This window comes from Thalia democratica, chromosome 5, assembly GCF_965202585.1.
Source record: "Thalia democratica chromosome 5, ktThaDemo2.hap1.1, whole genome shotgun sequence".
Taxonomy (NCBI): Eukaryota; Metazoa; Chordata; class Thaliacea; order Salpida; family Salpidae; genus Thalia; species Thalia democratica.
In genome coordinates this window covers 46811157-46831896 of record NC_139169.1, presented here as the reverse complement: position 1 = coordinate 46831896, position 20740 = coordinate 46811157, and the positions used below count along the sequence as shown (strand labels likewise).

Sequence of the window (20740 nt, the reverse complement as noted above, 5' to 3'; positions counted from 1 at the left end):
TTTTCTTTGAAAGTAATAGTATTCCAAATCGATATTTGCAGGTTTGTGGTTCTACTAGTGAGCATTTTACTGTTCTAAAGGGGCTACCGGAGTCTTTTGGTTTCGAAATACTAGATCTTAAAATACTAGAACTCTTTTAGTTGAATTAAATTTGTACAACTGGATAATAATTCCAATGCAATTATATGTTATGATGTAGAGAATGATGAATGGTCTGAAGTGATATCTGAATCTACTGGTACATATTGTTATGGGGACACGTTCAAAATCCAACAAGTCAAATTTGATAACTGCTTACCGATCGAGAGTAAGGGTTAGGGGTAACAGTGATAGTAAAGAACAAGTAACAAATTAATTTAAAAAATGCAAAAAATATATAAAAAAAATAAAGAAAAAAAAATAGGTATGATTTTGAACGCGGGTGGATTTTGATAGTTTACCATAATTATGGTTGCACACTTATACCTAAAATACAGTTTTGAATGTATGTTTTTATGAGAATATAAAAATTTAAATTTATCAGATTATCTTATAGCAAAGTTTTTATAAAACAAAGTACACGAAGAAGTGTTTCAGAAACAATTTAGTTTTTTTTATCTAATAATAACTACAATGCCTTTTTTGTTTCAAATAAGTCAAATAACCGTGGTACATGTTTTAGTAAATAATAAAATAGAAAATTACCGAATTAGTATTAAAAACTAAAAGATTAACAAAGTTGGCCAAAATTAATAAAGTAACCTTAACAAGTTATTAAAACGCATGGTAAGTTTTTATTGTTTTAAGAATTTCACCTGAGTAGCATACTTATTTTTAAAACCTGTATTAAACATCTTTTTTTCTATGCACAATATTATATGATTAAAACTTCTATTTCTATCAATAAAAGTTTAGTTACTAAAAAGATGCTTAAGAATAAATGTTTATATGTTCAATTTTGTAAAACAAGACTTTTACTGAAATTGGTGAGTTTTGTTACCTAATAACAATATTTTAGAACCAGGATAATACTGTTTTCATAATAAAGGGTTGATTATACCAATTCGTTCATAAGACAACAGGACCTCAGTAGACTTATACCGGTTTTGTCCTTTTTAGGACTCATCAGTCAGTCACAATCAACAGGTTTTTGTTGATTGTATTTAATACGAGCGTATCAGATGTCTTGCCTGGGAACGAGTCATATATGCACGAAGAAATTTTTGCACGAAGGGACACTTTTTCACGAATACTTTTTTGCACAAAGACACTTTTACACGAGGGGTCACTTTTTCACGAAGACACTTTTGCACAAAAGGTCATTTTTTCAAGAGAGTAAAAAAAAAGATAAGTTAATAAAAGAAAAAAAAGATAAATTAATAAAAGAAAAAAAAACGACCGAGATTAATGGTAATAGTATAAACAAAAATAACCTAATAAAAATAATTACTGACCGAAGGTAAGGGTTAGGGGTAACAGTGATAGAAAAAAACCTAATAAAAGTTATTAATAAAATGAAAATAAATTGATAACAAACAAATTTAAAAAAAAAAAACAGAAGAAAAAAAATTACCGACCGAAGGTAAGGGTAATAGTGATAGTAAAGAAAAATAATGACTAACAAAAATTAACATGATTAACAAAAAAAAAAATTAACCCGTGCAAAAGTTAACCCTCATGCTAAAGTGACGCCGTGAAAAAGTGTCTTCATGCAAATATATCCCTTCGTACGTTTTACCCTTCGTGCATTTTAGACTCCTACTCGTCTTGCCTAGTGGACAATGTCTTAAATGTTGCACGGCAAAAGACAATGCTGACGCCACTGATCATTACCAGCAAATGTTTGCTTTATGTGAAAGCATAATAAAAGGTTTGTAAGTTGGCCACTTCAAGTTATTAAGTTGTGACTAATAAGAGGTCTTATTAAGGGAAAAACCGGTCTCAGTGTACAGAGGGCCTGTAGTCTGACAATAGAATTGGTATGGTCAACCCTTTGTGAAACTTGAACTTGTTTAACGGCATACAAAAGCCAGGCTTTTGCTTTGCAGACTATCGCCTGCATTTTTTTTTTCATAACAGTATTATTCTTAACCTTTAATGTGCACGTACATTTTTTGGGACCAGTAACTTATACTTTTATTAGGTTTGTTAAGGAAACTGTTTACAGTATATGAAAATATTTTTGATAGAAATAAGCACGAAAAAAAAAGGAAGAATTTTAATTTTGCTTAATTTAAATTTATTGTTTTAAATGTTAGGATTACTTACATGCTTAGAAACTGTTTATTTACAGTTTTACAAAAATTATTTGTTTCACATAATTTTTTAATAGTGTAATACAGTTATAAAATATACTTAAAAGCTTTATACTATGATTAGAATTAAAATTTTACTAAAATGTTTTAACATAAGCGGCAAACAAAGAAAATAAAACTAGATACCAGCTGATGATAAACCGTATGTAGACTGACGACTGCAGCTTATTCGGTTTCGGCTGACTGACGAGTTTCAATAAAAACGAAGCCCCGGATCTCAGTCTACCGAAAGCTTGTGTTCTGATGATCGAACTGGTAAGATCACTTCTTATAATAAAACCAGTAGATTATGAAAGTATAGTCCAAATTTGTAAAGAAATAAAAAAATTAATGGTTTTAAACTACACAAGTATTTTTACAACAAAAGCACAGTAAATATATTTATAGTAAAAGTAACCATAAACTCAAGTCTTAGCTTTACAAACTGTACTTTATACACCGCCATATAACAATGTATTCTAAACTATATTTGTTGCATTAATTTTATTATCATTGAGAATTGGATACTAAGTAATGATACTTTTTTCACTAAAAAAAAATCATAAATGAGGAAATATCATACTTATTTTTTAAAATAAAATAGATAAATTAATATTTTTTACTTTCTGTAAGTTTTATTAATGTATTGAAACTTATAAACATAAAAGGTTTCAAAATTTAAATACAACACAATAAAATTTATATATCTAATGTAAAAATGCAATTAATTTAATCTTAAATTTTCTTCATCAGTTCTTTCTTCTAATTAGTTCTTCTTTAAGTCTTCATTAATTTTTCTTTCAGAAAAAAATTAAGAGTTGAAACTAAATTTACTAAGTGTTTAAACTTGAAATGCAAATACGTGCAGCAGTTTTATTATAAAAAGCTTTATATTTAGATATACATAATTCTATCATTATACTTAGGTGTTTTTGTAACAAATTGACTCTTTCCAATAAAAATCATGCTATCAACTGAATAGCATAATTGCCAGATGGCTGCGAGCAAAGGTTACTTGAGCATGAGATTTTAATTCAAACAAACCTATATTATTTGCTTTTTTTTTAATGTAAGTTTTGCTTTCAAAATTAAACTTACAAATCTTCGATCTAAAATATTAAAGCTATGGTTTAAGTGGTTTTTATTTTAAGAGGAAAAATAATGTCTAATTAAACTTTATTTTTTCGAATGTTGCTTAAGTATAAAACGCGTAAACTGAAAACAATATATTTATAACACTACTTTATTCAATATTCAATATACTATTCAAGCAAATAGTTTGTTAATACAGATTTTAGCAAAACAAGTTCGCTGGAGTACAAAATAAATATGTTAAACACAGAGAAATATGTGGTACTTCAGTAAAGAAAAAGAGTTGTGCAAATTGTATTTATTAACACCACATCATTAATATATTGATATCCTTAACAACCAAAATAGCTTTAAACCATTTAAAAATTAAGATTATTTTAAATAAAATTATTCTACTTAGTATACGTAACTACTATATTTCAAACCTTTGGAACGTATTTAGCAATTTTAAAACCAACTACATTTAATATTGCGAACAGTACCAAATCACAGTAAAAAATAAGTATTTTGTGCAAATTAAAAGAATTATACTTAAAATAAAAAAACTAAAAAAATATTATTTGCTTAACAATTCTTTGAATTTTATTTTAAAATACGATTCTCCAGTTGGGTAAATAATAATATTAATAAAAATTAAAAGACACTTGAAATTTTCACAATTATTTTGAATGTCTTAACAATTAAAATGATGGATTGATAATCTGTAGATGATAATTGCACTTTTGTAAGCTACAAATTGATTAAGGCACTTAAACATACATCAAATGTTTTACAGCTAACAAATATCGACAAATCGTAACATTCAAATACATTAAAAAAGGAACAAGTCTTAAAAATATACAAAAAAGCAGTTCACTAAAATAATAATTAAGCACAAAGTAAAATTTATATTTGAGAGTGTTTGCCTTAAAAAATAGTGTAGATATTTTGATAAATTTTGTGCTTAGCAAAAAGTCTACTACATCTAGCAAAACATTAATAGACGTGTAGATTTGGCTAGTATATGATAACTTTAAGTATGAGAGGCGATTTTTATAAAATATTGATGTTTTATGCTTTGTAAAAGGCTTTTCATACAAATACATATATGGTGAATTTTCAGTTATTAATTTTATAAAAAAATTAAACACTTACTAAAAGTAAAAAACGCAAAAAGACATTTAAAATTATTATCTTTATCTTAAAATCTAAATTTCCCTGTACTTATTTAAAATTATTAATAAACTGTGGACATATGAAGAACTTTGGGAAAAAAATCAATCATTATTAAAATATTATTTAGATTTTCTTTAATTCGCACCTTCTAAATACAACTTAGTTAAGTAGCTGATTGTAATTTTTTATACCCATAAAAACAGATTTCAATTTTAAAAGCTGTTGAAGTATTTGGTAGCCAAGACAAATATCTTCAAAAAAGCAATCAACTTTAACATTCAGTTCAATTCAACGATACATCATTTTTGTAATGATAACATTTAGCCATGATTTTTACAAAATTGTAATGTAGTAGAAGTCTGTTTTGTTGCTAAAATATTTGTTACAATAAAGGAAAATTAAGAAGAACATAAATACATAACTTAAACATTGATGTTTTGCTGCTTCTCGTAAATTGGAGTTTTCTCTTTCAAAGGGTTACCATGGTGACGACGGGGTTGCAACTGAACTTTTCTAGTCGAAGTTAGATTCTCACAAGGTAAACTTTGAGACTTTCCGAGCATCAGGTGATTGAGAGTGGAGCCTTGCATATCAGTTGCTAGAGGTGGCATGTTAACATAGTGGTGCTTACCTCTTATATTGCGGTACCGACGTTCGAGGGCGCTTACATCAGTGCTTGTTCGCCCTTCTGGTGTTTTATTTCCTACTGTTTTCTTCAATGAAAAAAACAAAAACTTTTTAGTTTTAGACTTTGCTGCATTTATCTTATTAACATCCTCCAAATGTCCATTTACAGAATGAAAGGGTGTAATGTTGTAGGTATATTTCTCCCTAATCTCTTCTAAGTTTCCAATTTCTACCTTATACACCTCTGTAACCAGCTCATCACCTAGCAACAAGTTTCCACAAGTTGCCTTTGCAGTCACTTCCGTCATGAACTGGTAGAATTCGTCAGCAGAGCTGAGACTTAGAATTTCCCTTTCTAGCTTCTTCCAAACTACAAGTGCCACTTGCATAAGCACTTCGTTGCCATCAATGGTTAGTGAATCCCACACTCTCAACACAGTTTGGAGTGGTAAGAAGGTGGCAAAGAGGGTGAGGAACCACTGCATGGTGAACACATTAGTAAGCGGAGGTTCATAGGAATTGTTCTCCAAATTGGAATTTTTCTGCAGTTCGTTGAGATGTAATGCGAGTTTTGGAGACTTACCTTCAAGAAGATGGCGGAAAACAGCCATGTCAACAGAAAGGGCGCGAAGGTCATTTGAAAAATAGTTTTCAGGTAAAATATGGTCAACTAGATATGCCATGACTTTAAACGCTGCCCACTCATCATTGTCCATGACGCGTAGTAAGAGGGCACAAATGACATTGAAGCCTTGACAGTAGCCAACTTGTTTATTCCATCTTGCGTATGCAACAAGAACTCGTTTTAACGCGTCTTCTGAACCTTCACCATTATCTTCACTGTCTAAAGAACACCCGGTTCTGTGCAGGTCCTTGACAATTTGGTTTCCAAGGGTCTCGTCTGTCCCATGCACTTTGTCACTAAACACCCATTCTTTCACAGTTGACCAGTCTGAAAGCTTAGGGTGCTTTGCAGCCAAATAACTATCAGCCGTTACCAGCCATACTCTTTTGCGCCACCAAGCAGGCAGTCCATCAGGTAGTTGAATGATAGCGCGGAGGGCATCTGCCCATTTTTGAAAGGCATCTTGTGATGGCAATTGAGGTCGAAGGGAGAATTTGATTTGAGCGTCAACCCTCCTTTTCTGTGAGACTGCTTGCAAAATTGCTGTGATTGTGTCACAATGACGCGAGTTTTTCTCCTTTAATCTGAAATTTATCTAGATAAATTATTAGTATGATACATTATATTAGATTTTTTTATAACCTGTTTAAACAAAAAATAAGATATACAAGGTTCATAAGTATAATTTTGTATTTTTAAACTGACGCTTTCTTAAACTTTTTTTGATCAGCACCGAGTTGGATTAAAGAAAAAGTAATCTATTAGTTTAGTCAGGGTTTCAACATATAAAGCTGAGAAAAATTTCCTAACTTTTCCTGACTTTTTACTAAAATTTTCTTGACTTTTCTAAATCAAAATCTTAATTTAAACTTATTCTAAAATACATAATCAAACATTTGAAATTATAAAAAGTTTTCAATCTTATTTCTATACAGGTTAAAATAACAGTTTTTTTGCTGAATTCAATCATCTAACTTCAAACACATCACTTAAACCATCTGTGTATGATTGATGTATTTGCAATAAACAGCTCTATCAGCAAAATACTTGTATTTTCTTAACTTAAAAACAAAAACATTTTTATTTTAAAATTCTGCAAGATAAACTTTTGTGTATATATCACAGTTTCACTTGGAAGAGTCCTTGCCACAGATCATCAATACTCAAAAGCATACAAAAACTGCTTATTCAAGTAGGGTAGTTGATCAATGAAGTTAATAGAAAAATTTTGCAGTTTTATAAGTTATTTTATTTTATCAATTTTTACCAAATGAAAGCATTGCATTGGTAATTTAGTAATTTTGTAAATTTCTAGAAAAATTTTGCAATCTTATTCTGACTTTAAATAATTTTTAATTAACTTTTTACAGTTTACAGGCTTTGGAAAATAAAAAAATGTGTAAATTTGAACTGACAAAATCTGATGTTTTTTCAAATTTTGTCAAATTTCCTGATTTTCTCAGACTTTTTTTCAAAATCTCCATTACTACCTGACTTTTACTGACTTTCCTGACCTTGTGGTAGCCCTGTTTAGTTGTATTGATGTAGCTTTAGAGTATAAAAACAGTTTTGTACATTTTTTAATTTTTTAATTTTAAGTTCTTGGATTTTGAATTGTCATGTAATTGATATAGACAATGATACAGAAATCTAAGATGTCATGTACCTGATATTATATTTTTAAATAACTTTAATTACAGCAACACTGTTACACTCACTTTACAATATTCCTCTTAATTACTGATAAATATACTCATCTCTTCGCTAATAATCCCTGAATGCTTGGAAAGTACATTACTGAGAAGGAAATACTTATTAAACTAAAATTTAATTCTAATTATTTGGGTTTCCACTATTTAAGTCAAAAATACTGTCCTGAGTGACCTTAAACTGTCCTGGGTTATCCTGAGTTTATAAAATCTTTAGAAAACTTTTTTTTACTTTTCAAATCTAATAAAAATCAAGGTTTTTAATAAAATTGGTTACAAATAACAAAATAGACAAACTAAACTAACTAAATCTCAAATTTAGAAAAAAAAAAAGTGCCTTGAGACCATTAGAAAACCTGAAACTATTCTGTGATTTTCATAAAAAAACAAAACTATCCTGAGTTTAAAAATAATATTAAAAATACGAGTTATCCTGAGGTGTCCTGAGATTTTCAAAAACTTTAAAATATCCTGAGTTATCCTGCATGTGTGGCAACCCTGTAATTAAGAACAGAAAAAAAAACTCATCCCAAAAAAACATCATTATAGCACTCATATGATAAGTTATTAGAATTAGACACAAACTAAATCAAAAAAATTATATGCTTAATTAGATAAAAATTCTCAATTTAGTAACCTACTATAAAATATTCATGTTTGATACAAATTAAGAAACTTTAAAATATTAAATGTGGCAAAAATTGACTTTTTGCCATTATTTCAAAAAAATTGATCAAGTCTGACTTGGCGTGATGCATATGAACCCTGGGTTAAATGTAATACAACATTATACCCTAGAAGAGAAACAAAAAATAGAGCCCATTGGAAAACAAAATTAATTTTTTTGTACACAAATACTTTATTTACGATTTGCTACTCTACAGAGTTACTAAAACGTTGCATTTAGGTAAAGGTTTTAATCAAGTTCGCCTTAAGCAAGTTCTGATATAAAAATTATACAGATTTTTTTAAATAAAACTTCAATCTTAAATGTCTTAACCTAGTCATTTATAACTAGATAAAATCTAAAAGTTTGATTACACATACAAATACATGTTTATAGTAAATATATCTAAAACATAAATACAAAATTTTCATATTTTTTAAACTATGTTGATTTTTTACAGACTCTATAGAGCTAACATGTTATGAGCAACAAAAACGAGCAAGTAAATAAAGTATTTTTGTATAAAAACAAAAAAAATACTTAATTTTTCAATTAGATAAAATACTACTACAATTTTACATGTTCAACTTACTTAAATGCTATAAACTTAATTAGGAGCTAAATAATTTTGCTGAAACCTTTAAATAAAAAATGTATGTTAACAAACTAAAATAATTCATATATCAGATTTTATTTTAAAGAACCAAATATTACCCAAACAGAAAATAGTAAAATGCACTTTTTTATATCCCTTTAAAATTAGTGATTAAACAGCTTTAAGATCGTTAATTGAATTAAGTATAAAAATTTCATATACAACTGAAGTTATGCTATTTGAGAAAGTGTTTGCTAAAATTAAATTTGGATAACACTCTTAACTAAAAAACCAACTTAATAAAAAAGCAATAATATTAAAAAGTACTATAACTAAACATGAAATTTTTTTGTAATTTTGAAAATACTTTTTTAAGTTTTGTTCATCAAGTCTAGTAGTTAAGTTTTTTTTAAACTATTTGGAGTTTTCTTTACAAAAATTTAAATACTTAAATACAATGTAGTTTTTGCTCTTAGCCTGGTAAACCTCAATATACTACAAAACTTAAAATTAAAAACTATATACATTTAATTGCTATAAAAACCTATGATTTAATTAATCAAAGTTATATTTAAGGAAGATGATAAATCTTGTTATGGCAAATATTTGATATAGTTTGAAGCTACACAAATATTTAATTTTGAAAATTTTAACTTTTGTCAAAATTTAAAAATTATAAATCTTTTATTCCACTGTAAATATTCCACTGGACTCACTGTAAAAACCATATGATAAATAAGATTAAACTAATAAAAATACTGAACCATAGCAAAAAATAAAATTGAAAAACTTACATAAGATTAACTTAACATCACTGGTAAGTAAGTATGCTTAAGTTGTAAAAAAATTCAACTTTTAATTTAAATAACAATAAGTACTTTATTTAATGTCAAGTTCGACACCAATTTAAGAATAATATATGAAATTGTTGTTCTTTATTAGTTTGTTTTTAATAAAAAATAAAAAATTGATATAATAATAAATCTGTATAAAATCAAACTTTTTGTTGTTTTTATTCATGGTACTTTTACACAAATAAAATATTTATATTAAAACGTAGACTAAAATATTTCATACTCTACTTTTAAAAGTACAATTTAGAATAAAACTATTTATTTAAAAAAATATATTTATTAAAATTTACTGACAACATTTGAAAAACTATTTCAAGCATATCAATAAGCAATACTATATATTGTTTCAATGATAACCTGGACTTTTGCTTAAGTAGCCGCACAAGTCTTGCTGATATCACAACAACTCTCTCTTCCACTTTATCTCTCAAGTTCTTTAAATCTTGTGTCTTCATTCCTAGCAAAACTTTCTCTTTCTTTTTACATATACTCTCAGTGATGTCTTGGCGACTAACTACATCACTCAAACATGAAGTTTCAGTAGAACTGTCAAAAACTTCCGGAGCATCCTTAGTCTTCTTATTGAGGTACTGAGTGTAAATATCACTAAGTAACTTTTCAAATGTATTTTGCTTTTCCTGCTTATTTTCCATGTATAATATTTACTCACACATCTATTAAACTATTTTGAAAAATTAAAAAAAAATTAAAGATAAAAAATTGTTGGCCTTATCTTATCAAAACTTTTTTACAATAGCCAAAACTTTTTTATTTTTCAATTTATAAAACAATTTTGTAGTATTATTTTGAAACATTTAGGTACTTAAAAATGTAAATTAATGTAACTTTGTATCTATTTGACTTTTGATAAAACATAGTGTGCATAAAACTTTTTAATTTAAGTTTATTAATTTATTATAACAAAAGTTGTAACATTATAAGAAATACTGCACAAGTTAAAAATTTTATCATGACAAAAAAAAATTGTTTATTTTCCTTTTTTTTTAAGTAAGTTAATATACTTAATATTAGTAACTAATTCTTTTTTTTATTAAATTAGGGTAGTTTAATAAGCTTTTGTTTTTGTATTTTTTATCATGTTTTTTTTTATAAAAACTTGTACTTTTGGTAGATATTAACAAGTTAAAGCTTTAATTTCATTTTAAATTTATTCACTTAATTTTAGAACATGATCTTTATAATAGTTTGTAAGATTTTATAGTTTAGTGTTCTTGTTTGTACAGAATTTATACTCAAACAATTTATTGTGTTATAGCTTTAGGAAAAGTTAGAGACTTCTAATCTACATAATGGGTGGTATAATTTTTTAAATATAAAAACAATACAATTCAGTATTTTACTTTGAATAAAATCTCCCCTTAAGAATATTTGCTTTGTTGAAAATGTAATATATATAAAGCAACAATCAGATCAGAAAACAAAACAAAAAATATTTGGGCTCAACAGGTGGAACTTACAAAAAAAGATGGTACAAGCATATTAGTGACTTTAAAAACTATAAAGAGAATGGAACAGAAATAACAAAGAATATATGGAAGCTTAAAAATAACAACATGACTACAAAATAGACTAGGAAATAATCTAAAATATTGGCAAAACCAAAAACCCACAAAGCATTTGCAGTACTTGCTTATTAGAAAAGGTCGCGATCGCAAAGACAACAGAAGGGACAACCTATAGAAACAGTTAAAGCCTACACTTCCGAAAACTCCACTTCAAAACTTAAGTTGCCTGTAATTTTATGCTTGCTCTTAAATAAACTTTGGTGTAGTTATTATTTTCTTGAAACTAAAAGTTTTTTTATAAAAATCATTCAAGCAAAATTACAAGTACAAAATTACTTAAAATTTCCAATAGTTAAGTCACAATAAAACTTAGCTTGATTAAAATGAATCTTGACTTAAGCTCACTTAAGGCCATAGGGGAGGTAAGCCATGTTTTTTACAAGTTGATCTTATTTTATAGAGTTTTTTCTAAGCTTGAAGATGCTTTTTATCGTTTTAAAAAATTCAAATTATATTTTGAGATATGACTAGTCTAAGTCGGGCCACATAATAGGTTCCCTATGGAAAGGGAAAACTAAAACATCGAAAAAAGACTATTTTATATAAAATCTATCTCCTACATTTTTTGAGCAATCTTCTTCAAACTTTCATAGTCTAATCTTTATACAATAACAAAAAAACATTACTTTGGAATTAAAAAAAAAAATTGTAAAAATTTTTTTTTTGTAATAAAATTTATATTTTTTACATTATTAACATTCTAAAGTAACATTTTTTCTTTTTAATATAAGGAACATTTCCTGAAAATTTGAAAAAGATTGCTTGAAAAATGAAAGAGGAGATAGATTTTAAGTAAATTTTTAAATTTCCTAGAAAATTGACCCCAAAAAATTTGTGGTCCATACATTTGTATGGGAAACTTTTAACAAAAAATAAAATATCTCAAAAGTTAAATGATATTTTTAATTCTATAAAAACAGGCTTGTAGTATGTACTTAAAACTTTCATATAAAAGCCAAAGTTAATTTTTGTAAAAAAAAATGTCGGACCCCCTATGGCCTTAATACTATCAACTATATTTTTATTTAAGCAATATTTACTTTGAAAATCAACTAGAAGAAAATAGAAAGCTACATACAGACTTTAATTATTATTTGTGTTGTTCTTTGATTTTGAAATATGAACAAAATTTAAACTTTAACATAAATTGAATCTTAATATTGAAATTTAATTTGTTTTGTTTTTAGGTAAAAATTTGTTTTGATTTTAGGTAAAAATTTGTTTTAGCTATGAGTTTTTATATAAAGTGTTCAGGCGGAATTTCAAATTTTCAAAGCTATTACGAGCACAAGATTGTTTAAATTTTCAATAGTTGTCACAATTAAAGTAAGCTATTAAAATCCATCTCAACTTTAAGCTCACTTTATTAACTCCATTTTTGCTTAAGCAATGTTTACTTTGAAAATTAACAAGAAGAAAAAATAAAGCTACATACAGCTTTTATTATTATTATTGTTGTTATATTGATTTTAAAACTTAACTAAAATTTAAACTTAACCTTAAGTTCAATCTTAATATTAAAATTTAATTTGTTTAGTTATATAGGTAAAAATTTTGAGTAAAAAATTGTTTTTATTTTAATTTAATTGTTTAAATGCCATTTCCCATGACTGTTACATATCTTTTTAGATTTATTTAAGCACCGACGAGGTCTTTGACAGAAACTTAGTTAGTAAAATAAATTCTTCAAAGAATAAATTCATATAATTTTTTGTTATATAAGTTTACTAAGTGCTCTTTCTAACTATATTTTAGCTTTGTTTTCATTAAAAATCAAAAATTCCCTAAGTTCAACAATAAAAAAACTTGAGGTTTTTCAACACTGTATACTTCAAAGTCTAGAAACTGGTAACTAGCTATTATTGTTTATTAAACTACGAAAAACGCTCAAAATAGTTGGTCCTAGGATCTGGTGCACGATGAACCTATATTTTGATATCGGTTTGTTTCAAGCTTAAAAGTAAACAATTTTTTTTTGTTATTTGCTTTATGGTTAGGTAAGGAGTAAAGTTTTACATTAAAAACTTTGGATAAAATAGTGATAGGGTTTAGGAATAAGTGTTTTAATATGTCTTTTTTTTGCCATTTTGTTACTTTATCTCATTAGTATAATGTTATGAATTTTTTTTTTTTACAGAACTACTGCAGTCGACCAATAGAAAATACGAGAAAAGCACTTTAGCAAAACTTATTAATTTTAATCTTTAGTGTTACTATAGTTATTTTTTTTTAATGATTTACACAGTTTATATACTAAACTAATTTATAGTTGTTTATTATTTTTATAATTAACGCTTAGTTTTATATAAATATTTTTTAACTTGGTTAAATAATCTACTCTACATGTATAGTTTGTATAAATACTTATTTATATGATATAAACAAGTATTTATACAAACTATACATGTAGAGTAGATTATTTAACCAAGTTAAAAAATATGTATATAAAACTAAGCGTTAATTATAAAAATCATAAACAACTATATAAATTATATCATTCAAAATTACAGCCAAAACATTGTACTGTAAAGTTTTGGTCGTTGACTGTTTAATTGTTTTATAATATTTCTAATCTAGTTATAAACTTATTATGATCAGAAATTTAAAAATTTATCTTATTCTAAGTACATTTGACAAAACAAACTTAATTTTCTAAGCAATAAACCAAAGTAATGTATTGTGATTTAATTACAAAACTTTGAAAAATTCTTTCAAAATGATAAAAACTTTTTTTATAGATATAAGAAATAAATAATAGATTTTTTTTTGTATAATAACTAGGGGCTTTAATGACGGCATAAAATCTTTTAAAATTAAACGTTGCAACAGTAGTCAACATCGACAAATTTACTGAAAAAAATTGTTATAAATAACAAAAATGCAACACTTTAACTTTATTATTGCTAAAACAAAAGTATTTTATTTAGTGACATCTTAATAAGACTTTAATAAATTTCCTAAATGCTTACTTTTTCTTAAAATAAATAGAATTTTATTTGAAAATAGTCATTTCTTAGTGTTTTGGTTGGATTCTAATGGTATTAGTTTATTTTTGTTGCGTAGCTTGTTTATAATTTTAATTATGTTTTTACAATATTTTAGTTCATAAGTAAAAAAATAAGGCAAGTTTAGTATTTATTTATACTAAATTTTTTTTTTTTTTTGATCATCTTTAGTAATTATCATTATTACTACTATATACTAGCTAAAATTGTATGATTAGGAATATTTTTTAATTAAGAACTTATTTTATCATTACCTTGAGTTAGTGCTTTTATTAGTTTATAAATTTTTTGGTTTAACTTTAAAATATATATTTTGTTTATTTTTATGCTAATACATGTTAAAAAATAACAACTGTTTTTGAAATCGCTTACGAAGTTTTAGTGCCAGTAATTAAAGAAGAGTTCAAAAATAACAAATCGTGTAATTTATGTAGCTTAAAAATTTAAAATAGTGAAAATAAAAATAAAATTGCTAAACAAAAATAAAATAAAGAACATTTAAAATAAAAGATTTACTTCATAAAATATATAAAAAAAATTTAAAATCCTGTATATTAGAAATGGCTAAATTTCAAGATCAAATAAAAAAAAAATTATATATTGTTTTTTGACAATAAAAAAGCGCTTAAAAAGTTTGGCCTAGCCTAGGCCGACCTGGTGTACAATTTGTATCTCTTTATTTCAAACAAAGCCATTGTTAATAAACCTATTTTAAAATTAATTAACTGTTACCAAAGTTCTACTCTTTTTTACTGTACTGTCCAGACTAGACTATTTAAGATGGGCAGAGGACTACCATTGAAGTCTAATATGTACGAAGAGACACTTTTGCACGAAGGGTCAAATATGCACGAAGACGCTTTAGCACGGATTAAGTTTTTTTATTTTAATTTTTTGTTTTCTTTTTGTTATTAATTTTTATTTTATCACTATTACCCTCGGTCGGTATTTTTTTTTGTATTTTTTATTTTGTAGTTTATTTCTTATTGATTATTTTACTTTTTTATTTGATTTATAACTTTCGCAAGGTTAAATTTTTTTTTATTACCGTACCCCTAAATCCTTACTCCGTCGGTAGCTATTTTTATTTAGTGTTTCTTTTAAATCCTTTTTTTTTGTGTTTCTTTTTATTTTATCTATTTTTTGTATTTATTACTATTACTGTTAGTGTTACCCCTAATTATTATCCTCGGTCGGTAATTTTTTTTTTCTTGTTCGTATTTTACTTCTAGTTATTATTTAATAATTTTTTTACTCTCGTGCAAAAATGTCCCTTCGTGCAAAAACGTCTTCGTGCAAAAGTGTCTTTTTGTGCATATTTGACGTTTTGTGCGAAAGTGTCTTCGTGCGTTTTTGACCCGTTCCCATTTAAAATAGATAGGCTTACGCAATACTTAACCTCGGGTGGCTTCAGATTTCCAATACTTTTTTTGAATAGCTTGAAAATCATGCAAATCTTTTGTTTAAACATTATCTTTATTTTTCTCATTATTTTTTTTATACTTGGGTGAGAAGGGTAAGGAGTGATAAGGGTATATGTATATATATTAAAGATTTTATGAAATATTCTGGACGATAGTGCTCGACAAATTGAATTTGAACTAAATATTTATCTGTTTATAAAAAAAAAAAGGAATAGTTTAGACGACTGTTTCGTATATGAGATTTAAAACCCGATATACTACTCAGTAAGCTTATTACAATGTTAAACAGAAATTTAGAATGAATTATTTTTTAAATAACTATGACGTAGTAATATTAGTAATAGCTTATAGCAGGGGCGTGTCTAAACTTTTTTCAAAGAGGGTTCACAGTTTTTTTTGTTCTTAATTTTCCGCTTAAGTGCGCATTTCTTATGTATGCATTGTCAGTTAAGTACGCAATAATTAGCCGAAAAACTCTCTCTTTAAAATATTTTTTTTTCTGCCTAGAAATAAAAAAAACATATAAGTAGTGATAAAAAATATTATATTTTTTTATTATTATACTGTAATAAATTTAGATAATTAAAATTGAAAGGACCAGAAAAAAGTTATGAACTTACAAATTGTTTATCAAAATTCAAATCAGTTATTTAAAACAAAAATATTACATACATAGCTAACTTACTCTATAAAAAACTAACTTTTTATCAGAAAAACAATATTATAAAAAAATTAAAACTAGAATAAATTTTTATAAAGAGAATTTTAATTTTGAATTAAATGTTAGTATAGATGAAGATCTTACAAATTTTTCTTTTAAATTTTAAACTTAATATATTTATATGTCTATTTATATAAAAAAAATATTTCAAGTAATTTAATCTATGCAAATTGAAATTTCACTAAAAAAATGTTTAGACCTATACAATTCAATTAAAATATCTTTATTAAAATTTATTCTAGTTTTAATTATTTTATAATATGGTTTCCTGATAAAAAAGTTATTTTTTATGGAGTAAGTTAGTTATGTCTGTAATGCTTTTGTTTTAATAACTGATTTGAATTTTGATATACAATTTGTAAGTTCATAAAATTTAAATAAAACTTAAAGAGAATTTCAATTTTGGTTGAAATGTTAGTATAGATGGAGTTCTTACAAATTTTTCTTTTAAATTTTAAACTTTTTATATTTATATATCTATTTATAATAAAAAAAGTTTTTAAGTAATTTAATCTATAATAATTGAAACTTCACTTAAAAAAATGTTTAGACTTACACAATAAAATTAAAATATCTTTAAATTTTATTTAAATGTTTGCCTAATGGTGTAGGGATTTTAATGATAGTTTTGAAATCTCTTTGAGTTAAAAACTTCAAAAAATCAAGAATCAACTTTGTGGCCAACAGATATACAAAAATTAAATAACTTTAACAAAAATATTAAAATACCATTAAATGATAAAAGAATAAATTGCCAGGTGGTGTAATTGTCTAAAGATGATTTTGAAAACTCTCTAAATTAGACTTTTCAAGGTTTAAACCCAGTTGGTTGACATATAAACAAATAATATAAATGCTTAAGTACAAGCACAACATTATTATATAACAAAATAACACAAAAGCTTCACACAACATTATTATATACAATAAACTAAGTAAAATACAACTTTAGTGATTATATTGGACATTTTTTAAGTAAAATTGTACTTACTAGTTGAAAAACAATACTTAATCAAAAGTTATTTAAACTAAGTAACAACTTAAAATGGAAACTAAGAGCATCTTAGTAAAAAGTTTCCTTGAAAAAATGCTACTTTACAACTTTTACCCATTATGACGTCACAATTAAAACTTTATTTTAAATCTATTTCAGCTGGGCAAAAACGAGCATTTTTTGATACGGCAACTTTTTAATCTTTTAGTTTTATAAATTCAACAATCATAATTCAAAGTTTATCAAATAACCAAAACAAAGTCAATAAACAACGTTTTAAGTGATAATCTTTTAATCTTTTTTTCTTTTTTTTTCTTTTTATTTCAAGGGGTTCACAGGAAACAGGAAACCAGTCAAGACACGCCCCTGGCTTATTGTAAAGTAAACTTAGTTTTAACAAATACGCTGGGCTTGTTAATTTATCCATTTCGAAAGTTTGAAAAAGGTTATAATAGAAAAATCTTTTAAACTGTTCGTGTTTGCGGCATATTTTTTTTCTTTTAATATTTAGTTAGTTTTAATTTTGCTAAAAAAGTATTTAATGATTACACATATTTTGTTTTTCGTTTTTCTTGTTTAGTGTTATGTTCTTGTCTAATTTATCAACTTCTATTTTTCTTAGTTTTAAAGTTTGCAGCCGAATTTATTATTGAAATTCGACTTTGTCCTGATTAATATTTCCTATTTAAATTTTGTAGTCTGTATTGTTATCTTTTAAATTCAAAATATAGTTCGCAAGCTCATTCAATAATATTAACAAAAGACATACAACAGAGCTGGCGAACTACATTTGTAAATTAAAAGATATCTATACAGATTACAAAATTAAATGGCAAATACTAAACAGGACAAAATCAAAACTCAATACTAAACTCTGCTGCAAACTGTGTAGCTTAAAAAAATAGAAATTGATTAATCAGACAAGAACACAATACTAAACAAGAAAAGCGAGTAATAAAATATATGTTTTCATTACTAAAAATACTTTTTTAGCAAAATTAAAACTAACTAAATATTAAAACAAAGTACAATTAAACCGTAAACACGAGTAGTTTGAAATATTTTTCTAATAGTTTAATACATTTTTCTAATATAACCTTTTCCAAACTTTCCAAAATGCTAATTTACCAAGTTCAGCGTATTTTTTAAAAGTCAACTTACTGTACAAAAACTCTATCTATTATTACCACGTCATAATTATCATAAAAATTGTCAAATTATAAATATCTGTTTAACATTGTTATAAACTTTAGCTTACTGAGGAGTATATGAGGCTTTATATTTCATATACGAAACGGTCGTCTAAACTTTTGTTTTATATATAATAAAATAAATAAATATATGTATGTATATATATTTTTATAAAAAAATGCTTTTAAAAATTTTTGCTGACTCAGGAAACATGCAAATTATTTGTATGATTTTTTAGCTATTTAAAAAAAGTAGTTTAAATCTGAAGCTACCTCTTAATCTCTGATAACTATATTTTACGGCTGTGTAATTTTTTAGCCCTGAAAAAAGCAACTATAACTATTATTGTGAACAATGGGTAAATATATATGTGTGAGATAGTAAATTTAGTTTTATCTTAATACTATCTAATACCATTAAAATTACCTTGTTCAACTATACCAAGAGAAGAAATTGAATAAAAATGCTTTAATATATGTTCTGAGGCTTATAAAAAAAATCATCATAATATGTTTCTATGTAAAGCAACAGTTTTAATAAATATAAAATTCAATATTTTGCTTGCTTGACTGTAGCATACAAAATATTAATCATTAATCAACCTCTCAACCATACACTACATTATCATTGAGTTTGCTTCATAAATGTTATACAGAAATTTATTTTACTTATCTTATTGTGCTTTGGCAGGCGCCTGTAATCTACAAACCTTGGAGGCTTGAATTTGGAAACATCACTACTAATTTAAACTATAATTATAACAGGCATATATCTGGATTAACAGTTAGTTAAGTTTTTTGTACCAGCATTATGCTTGTACTTATCTCAATGACCAAAAGGTACTTTCCAAATCAGGTATTATTATTAGTAATTATTTTTGTATATGCATTGGCTATGATTTTTGATTTTGCAAAGTTCAACTAAAAGAATTTTCAAAGCTGTCATTAGGACCCCTACACCATCAGGCTAGTTAATTGAATGAATTTAAAAAAAATAATTGCTTAAAAAAAATAAATACAAAAATTTTCATTACCATATAAATTATTAATTGCATATTTATCCTTAAAGTGCTAAACTAAAACTAAACTAACATAAATTAGTTATATGTTCAGAATTCTGCAAGCTTTTCAGTGTGATGTATAACTTTTGATACTTGACTTTAAGAATTTTTACAATTTTAATTTGTCAATTTCTATATTCACTACAAGTATATAATTTTAACTGTCGAAATTTAAAAAACCACAATATAGATGTAAAAATATTTCAGTTTTATATTTACTTAACAGGGTCACCACTCACTCATGTAATTCAGTGTAGCTCTATCTAAATAGTTTTTGAAAAACTCTGATTAGTCAGAATTTTTCCAAAACTAAGTCTTATTTAGTTTGTTTTAATTTTTTATTCAAAGGTCAGGCTAGTAAACAGTAATTTTTTAGTAAAATTTTTTAATTTATCAAGTGCATTTTCAATATTTTATCTTGATTTTTAACTTTTTTCTCTTTTAGGCCCATAAAAGTTGTATTTTTAATTTTCTCATATATTAGACTAACTCAGACTAGTTTTTAGCCAATATATCTTTAAGAGTAGCAACTCTGGTTTTATCTAAAAATTGATATTATTCCTTTAAAGATTTTTTAAAACTACTTGTCAGATATTTACAATTATTTTTTTTTTCTTAAAATTGTCATCTTAACTTTACAGTTATTAATTTTTTTCATCATTTAAACTCTAAAAAACCTAAATGTTTTATTGTTTTAAAGAATAGTTCTCACACTTTAAAGCTACTCAAGATAATCTGGGCTTATTTTTAATATTAAAAAAAACTTAATATAGGCCAATAGATGCTAGTTAAAAATTTCTTAAAGTAATTCAGATTTAATTTTTCTTTGCAATTCTCTAGCTAGGTTTTAGAACGTATAATTTTTAAAAGTTTTTTTATGTGTTCTTTTTCCTTATATATTCCTGGACAACTGCAATATTACAAAAAAAACACGGGACTTCCATGGAATAAATTTAAATACTCTTACACTTTATTGAACAACAAAAAAAGGAGCTCAAATTATATGGTCCTAGGACCAGGTACATAAAAATCTTTTGGTTATCAAGTTGCACACCACAGATACCTTTTACAGGGTTGCCACTCAGTCAGGAAAAGTCAGGAAAAATTTAAGAAAATGACAAAAGTCAGGAAAAGTCAGGAAAAAATGAGGGGTTTTGAAAAA

The 20740-nt window shown here is 25.7% G+C and overlaps 1 protein-coding gene across 1 annotated transcript; it reads right to left on the bottom strand.

The window, feature by feature from the left end:
- Positions 1-3515: 3515 nt before the first annotated feature.
- On the bottom strand, positions 3516-10272 carry LOC145837291 (TBC1 domain family member 30-like). The gene is made up of 2 exons (XM_082945097.1): positions 9955-10272; positions 3516-6356 (listed from the first exon to the last, which is right to left on the bottom strand). Exons 1-2 carry the CDS (start codon positions 10248-10250, stop codon positions 4943-4945), a joined length of 1710 nt encoding a protein of 569 aa, XP_082801223.1. The 5' UTR covers positions 10251-10272; the 3' UTR covers positions 3516-4942.
- Between the last annotated feature and the right edge of the window lie 10468 nt (positions 10273-20740).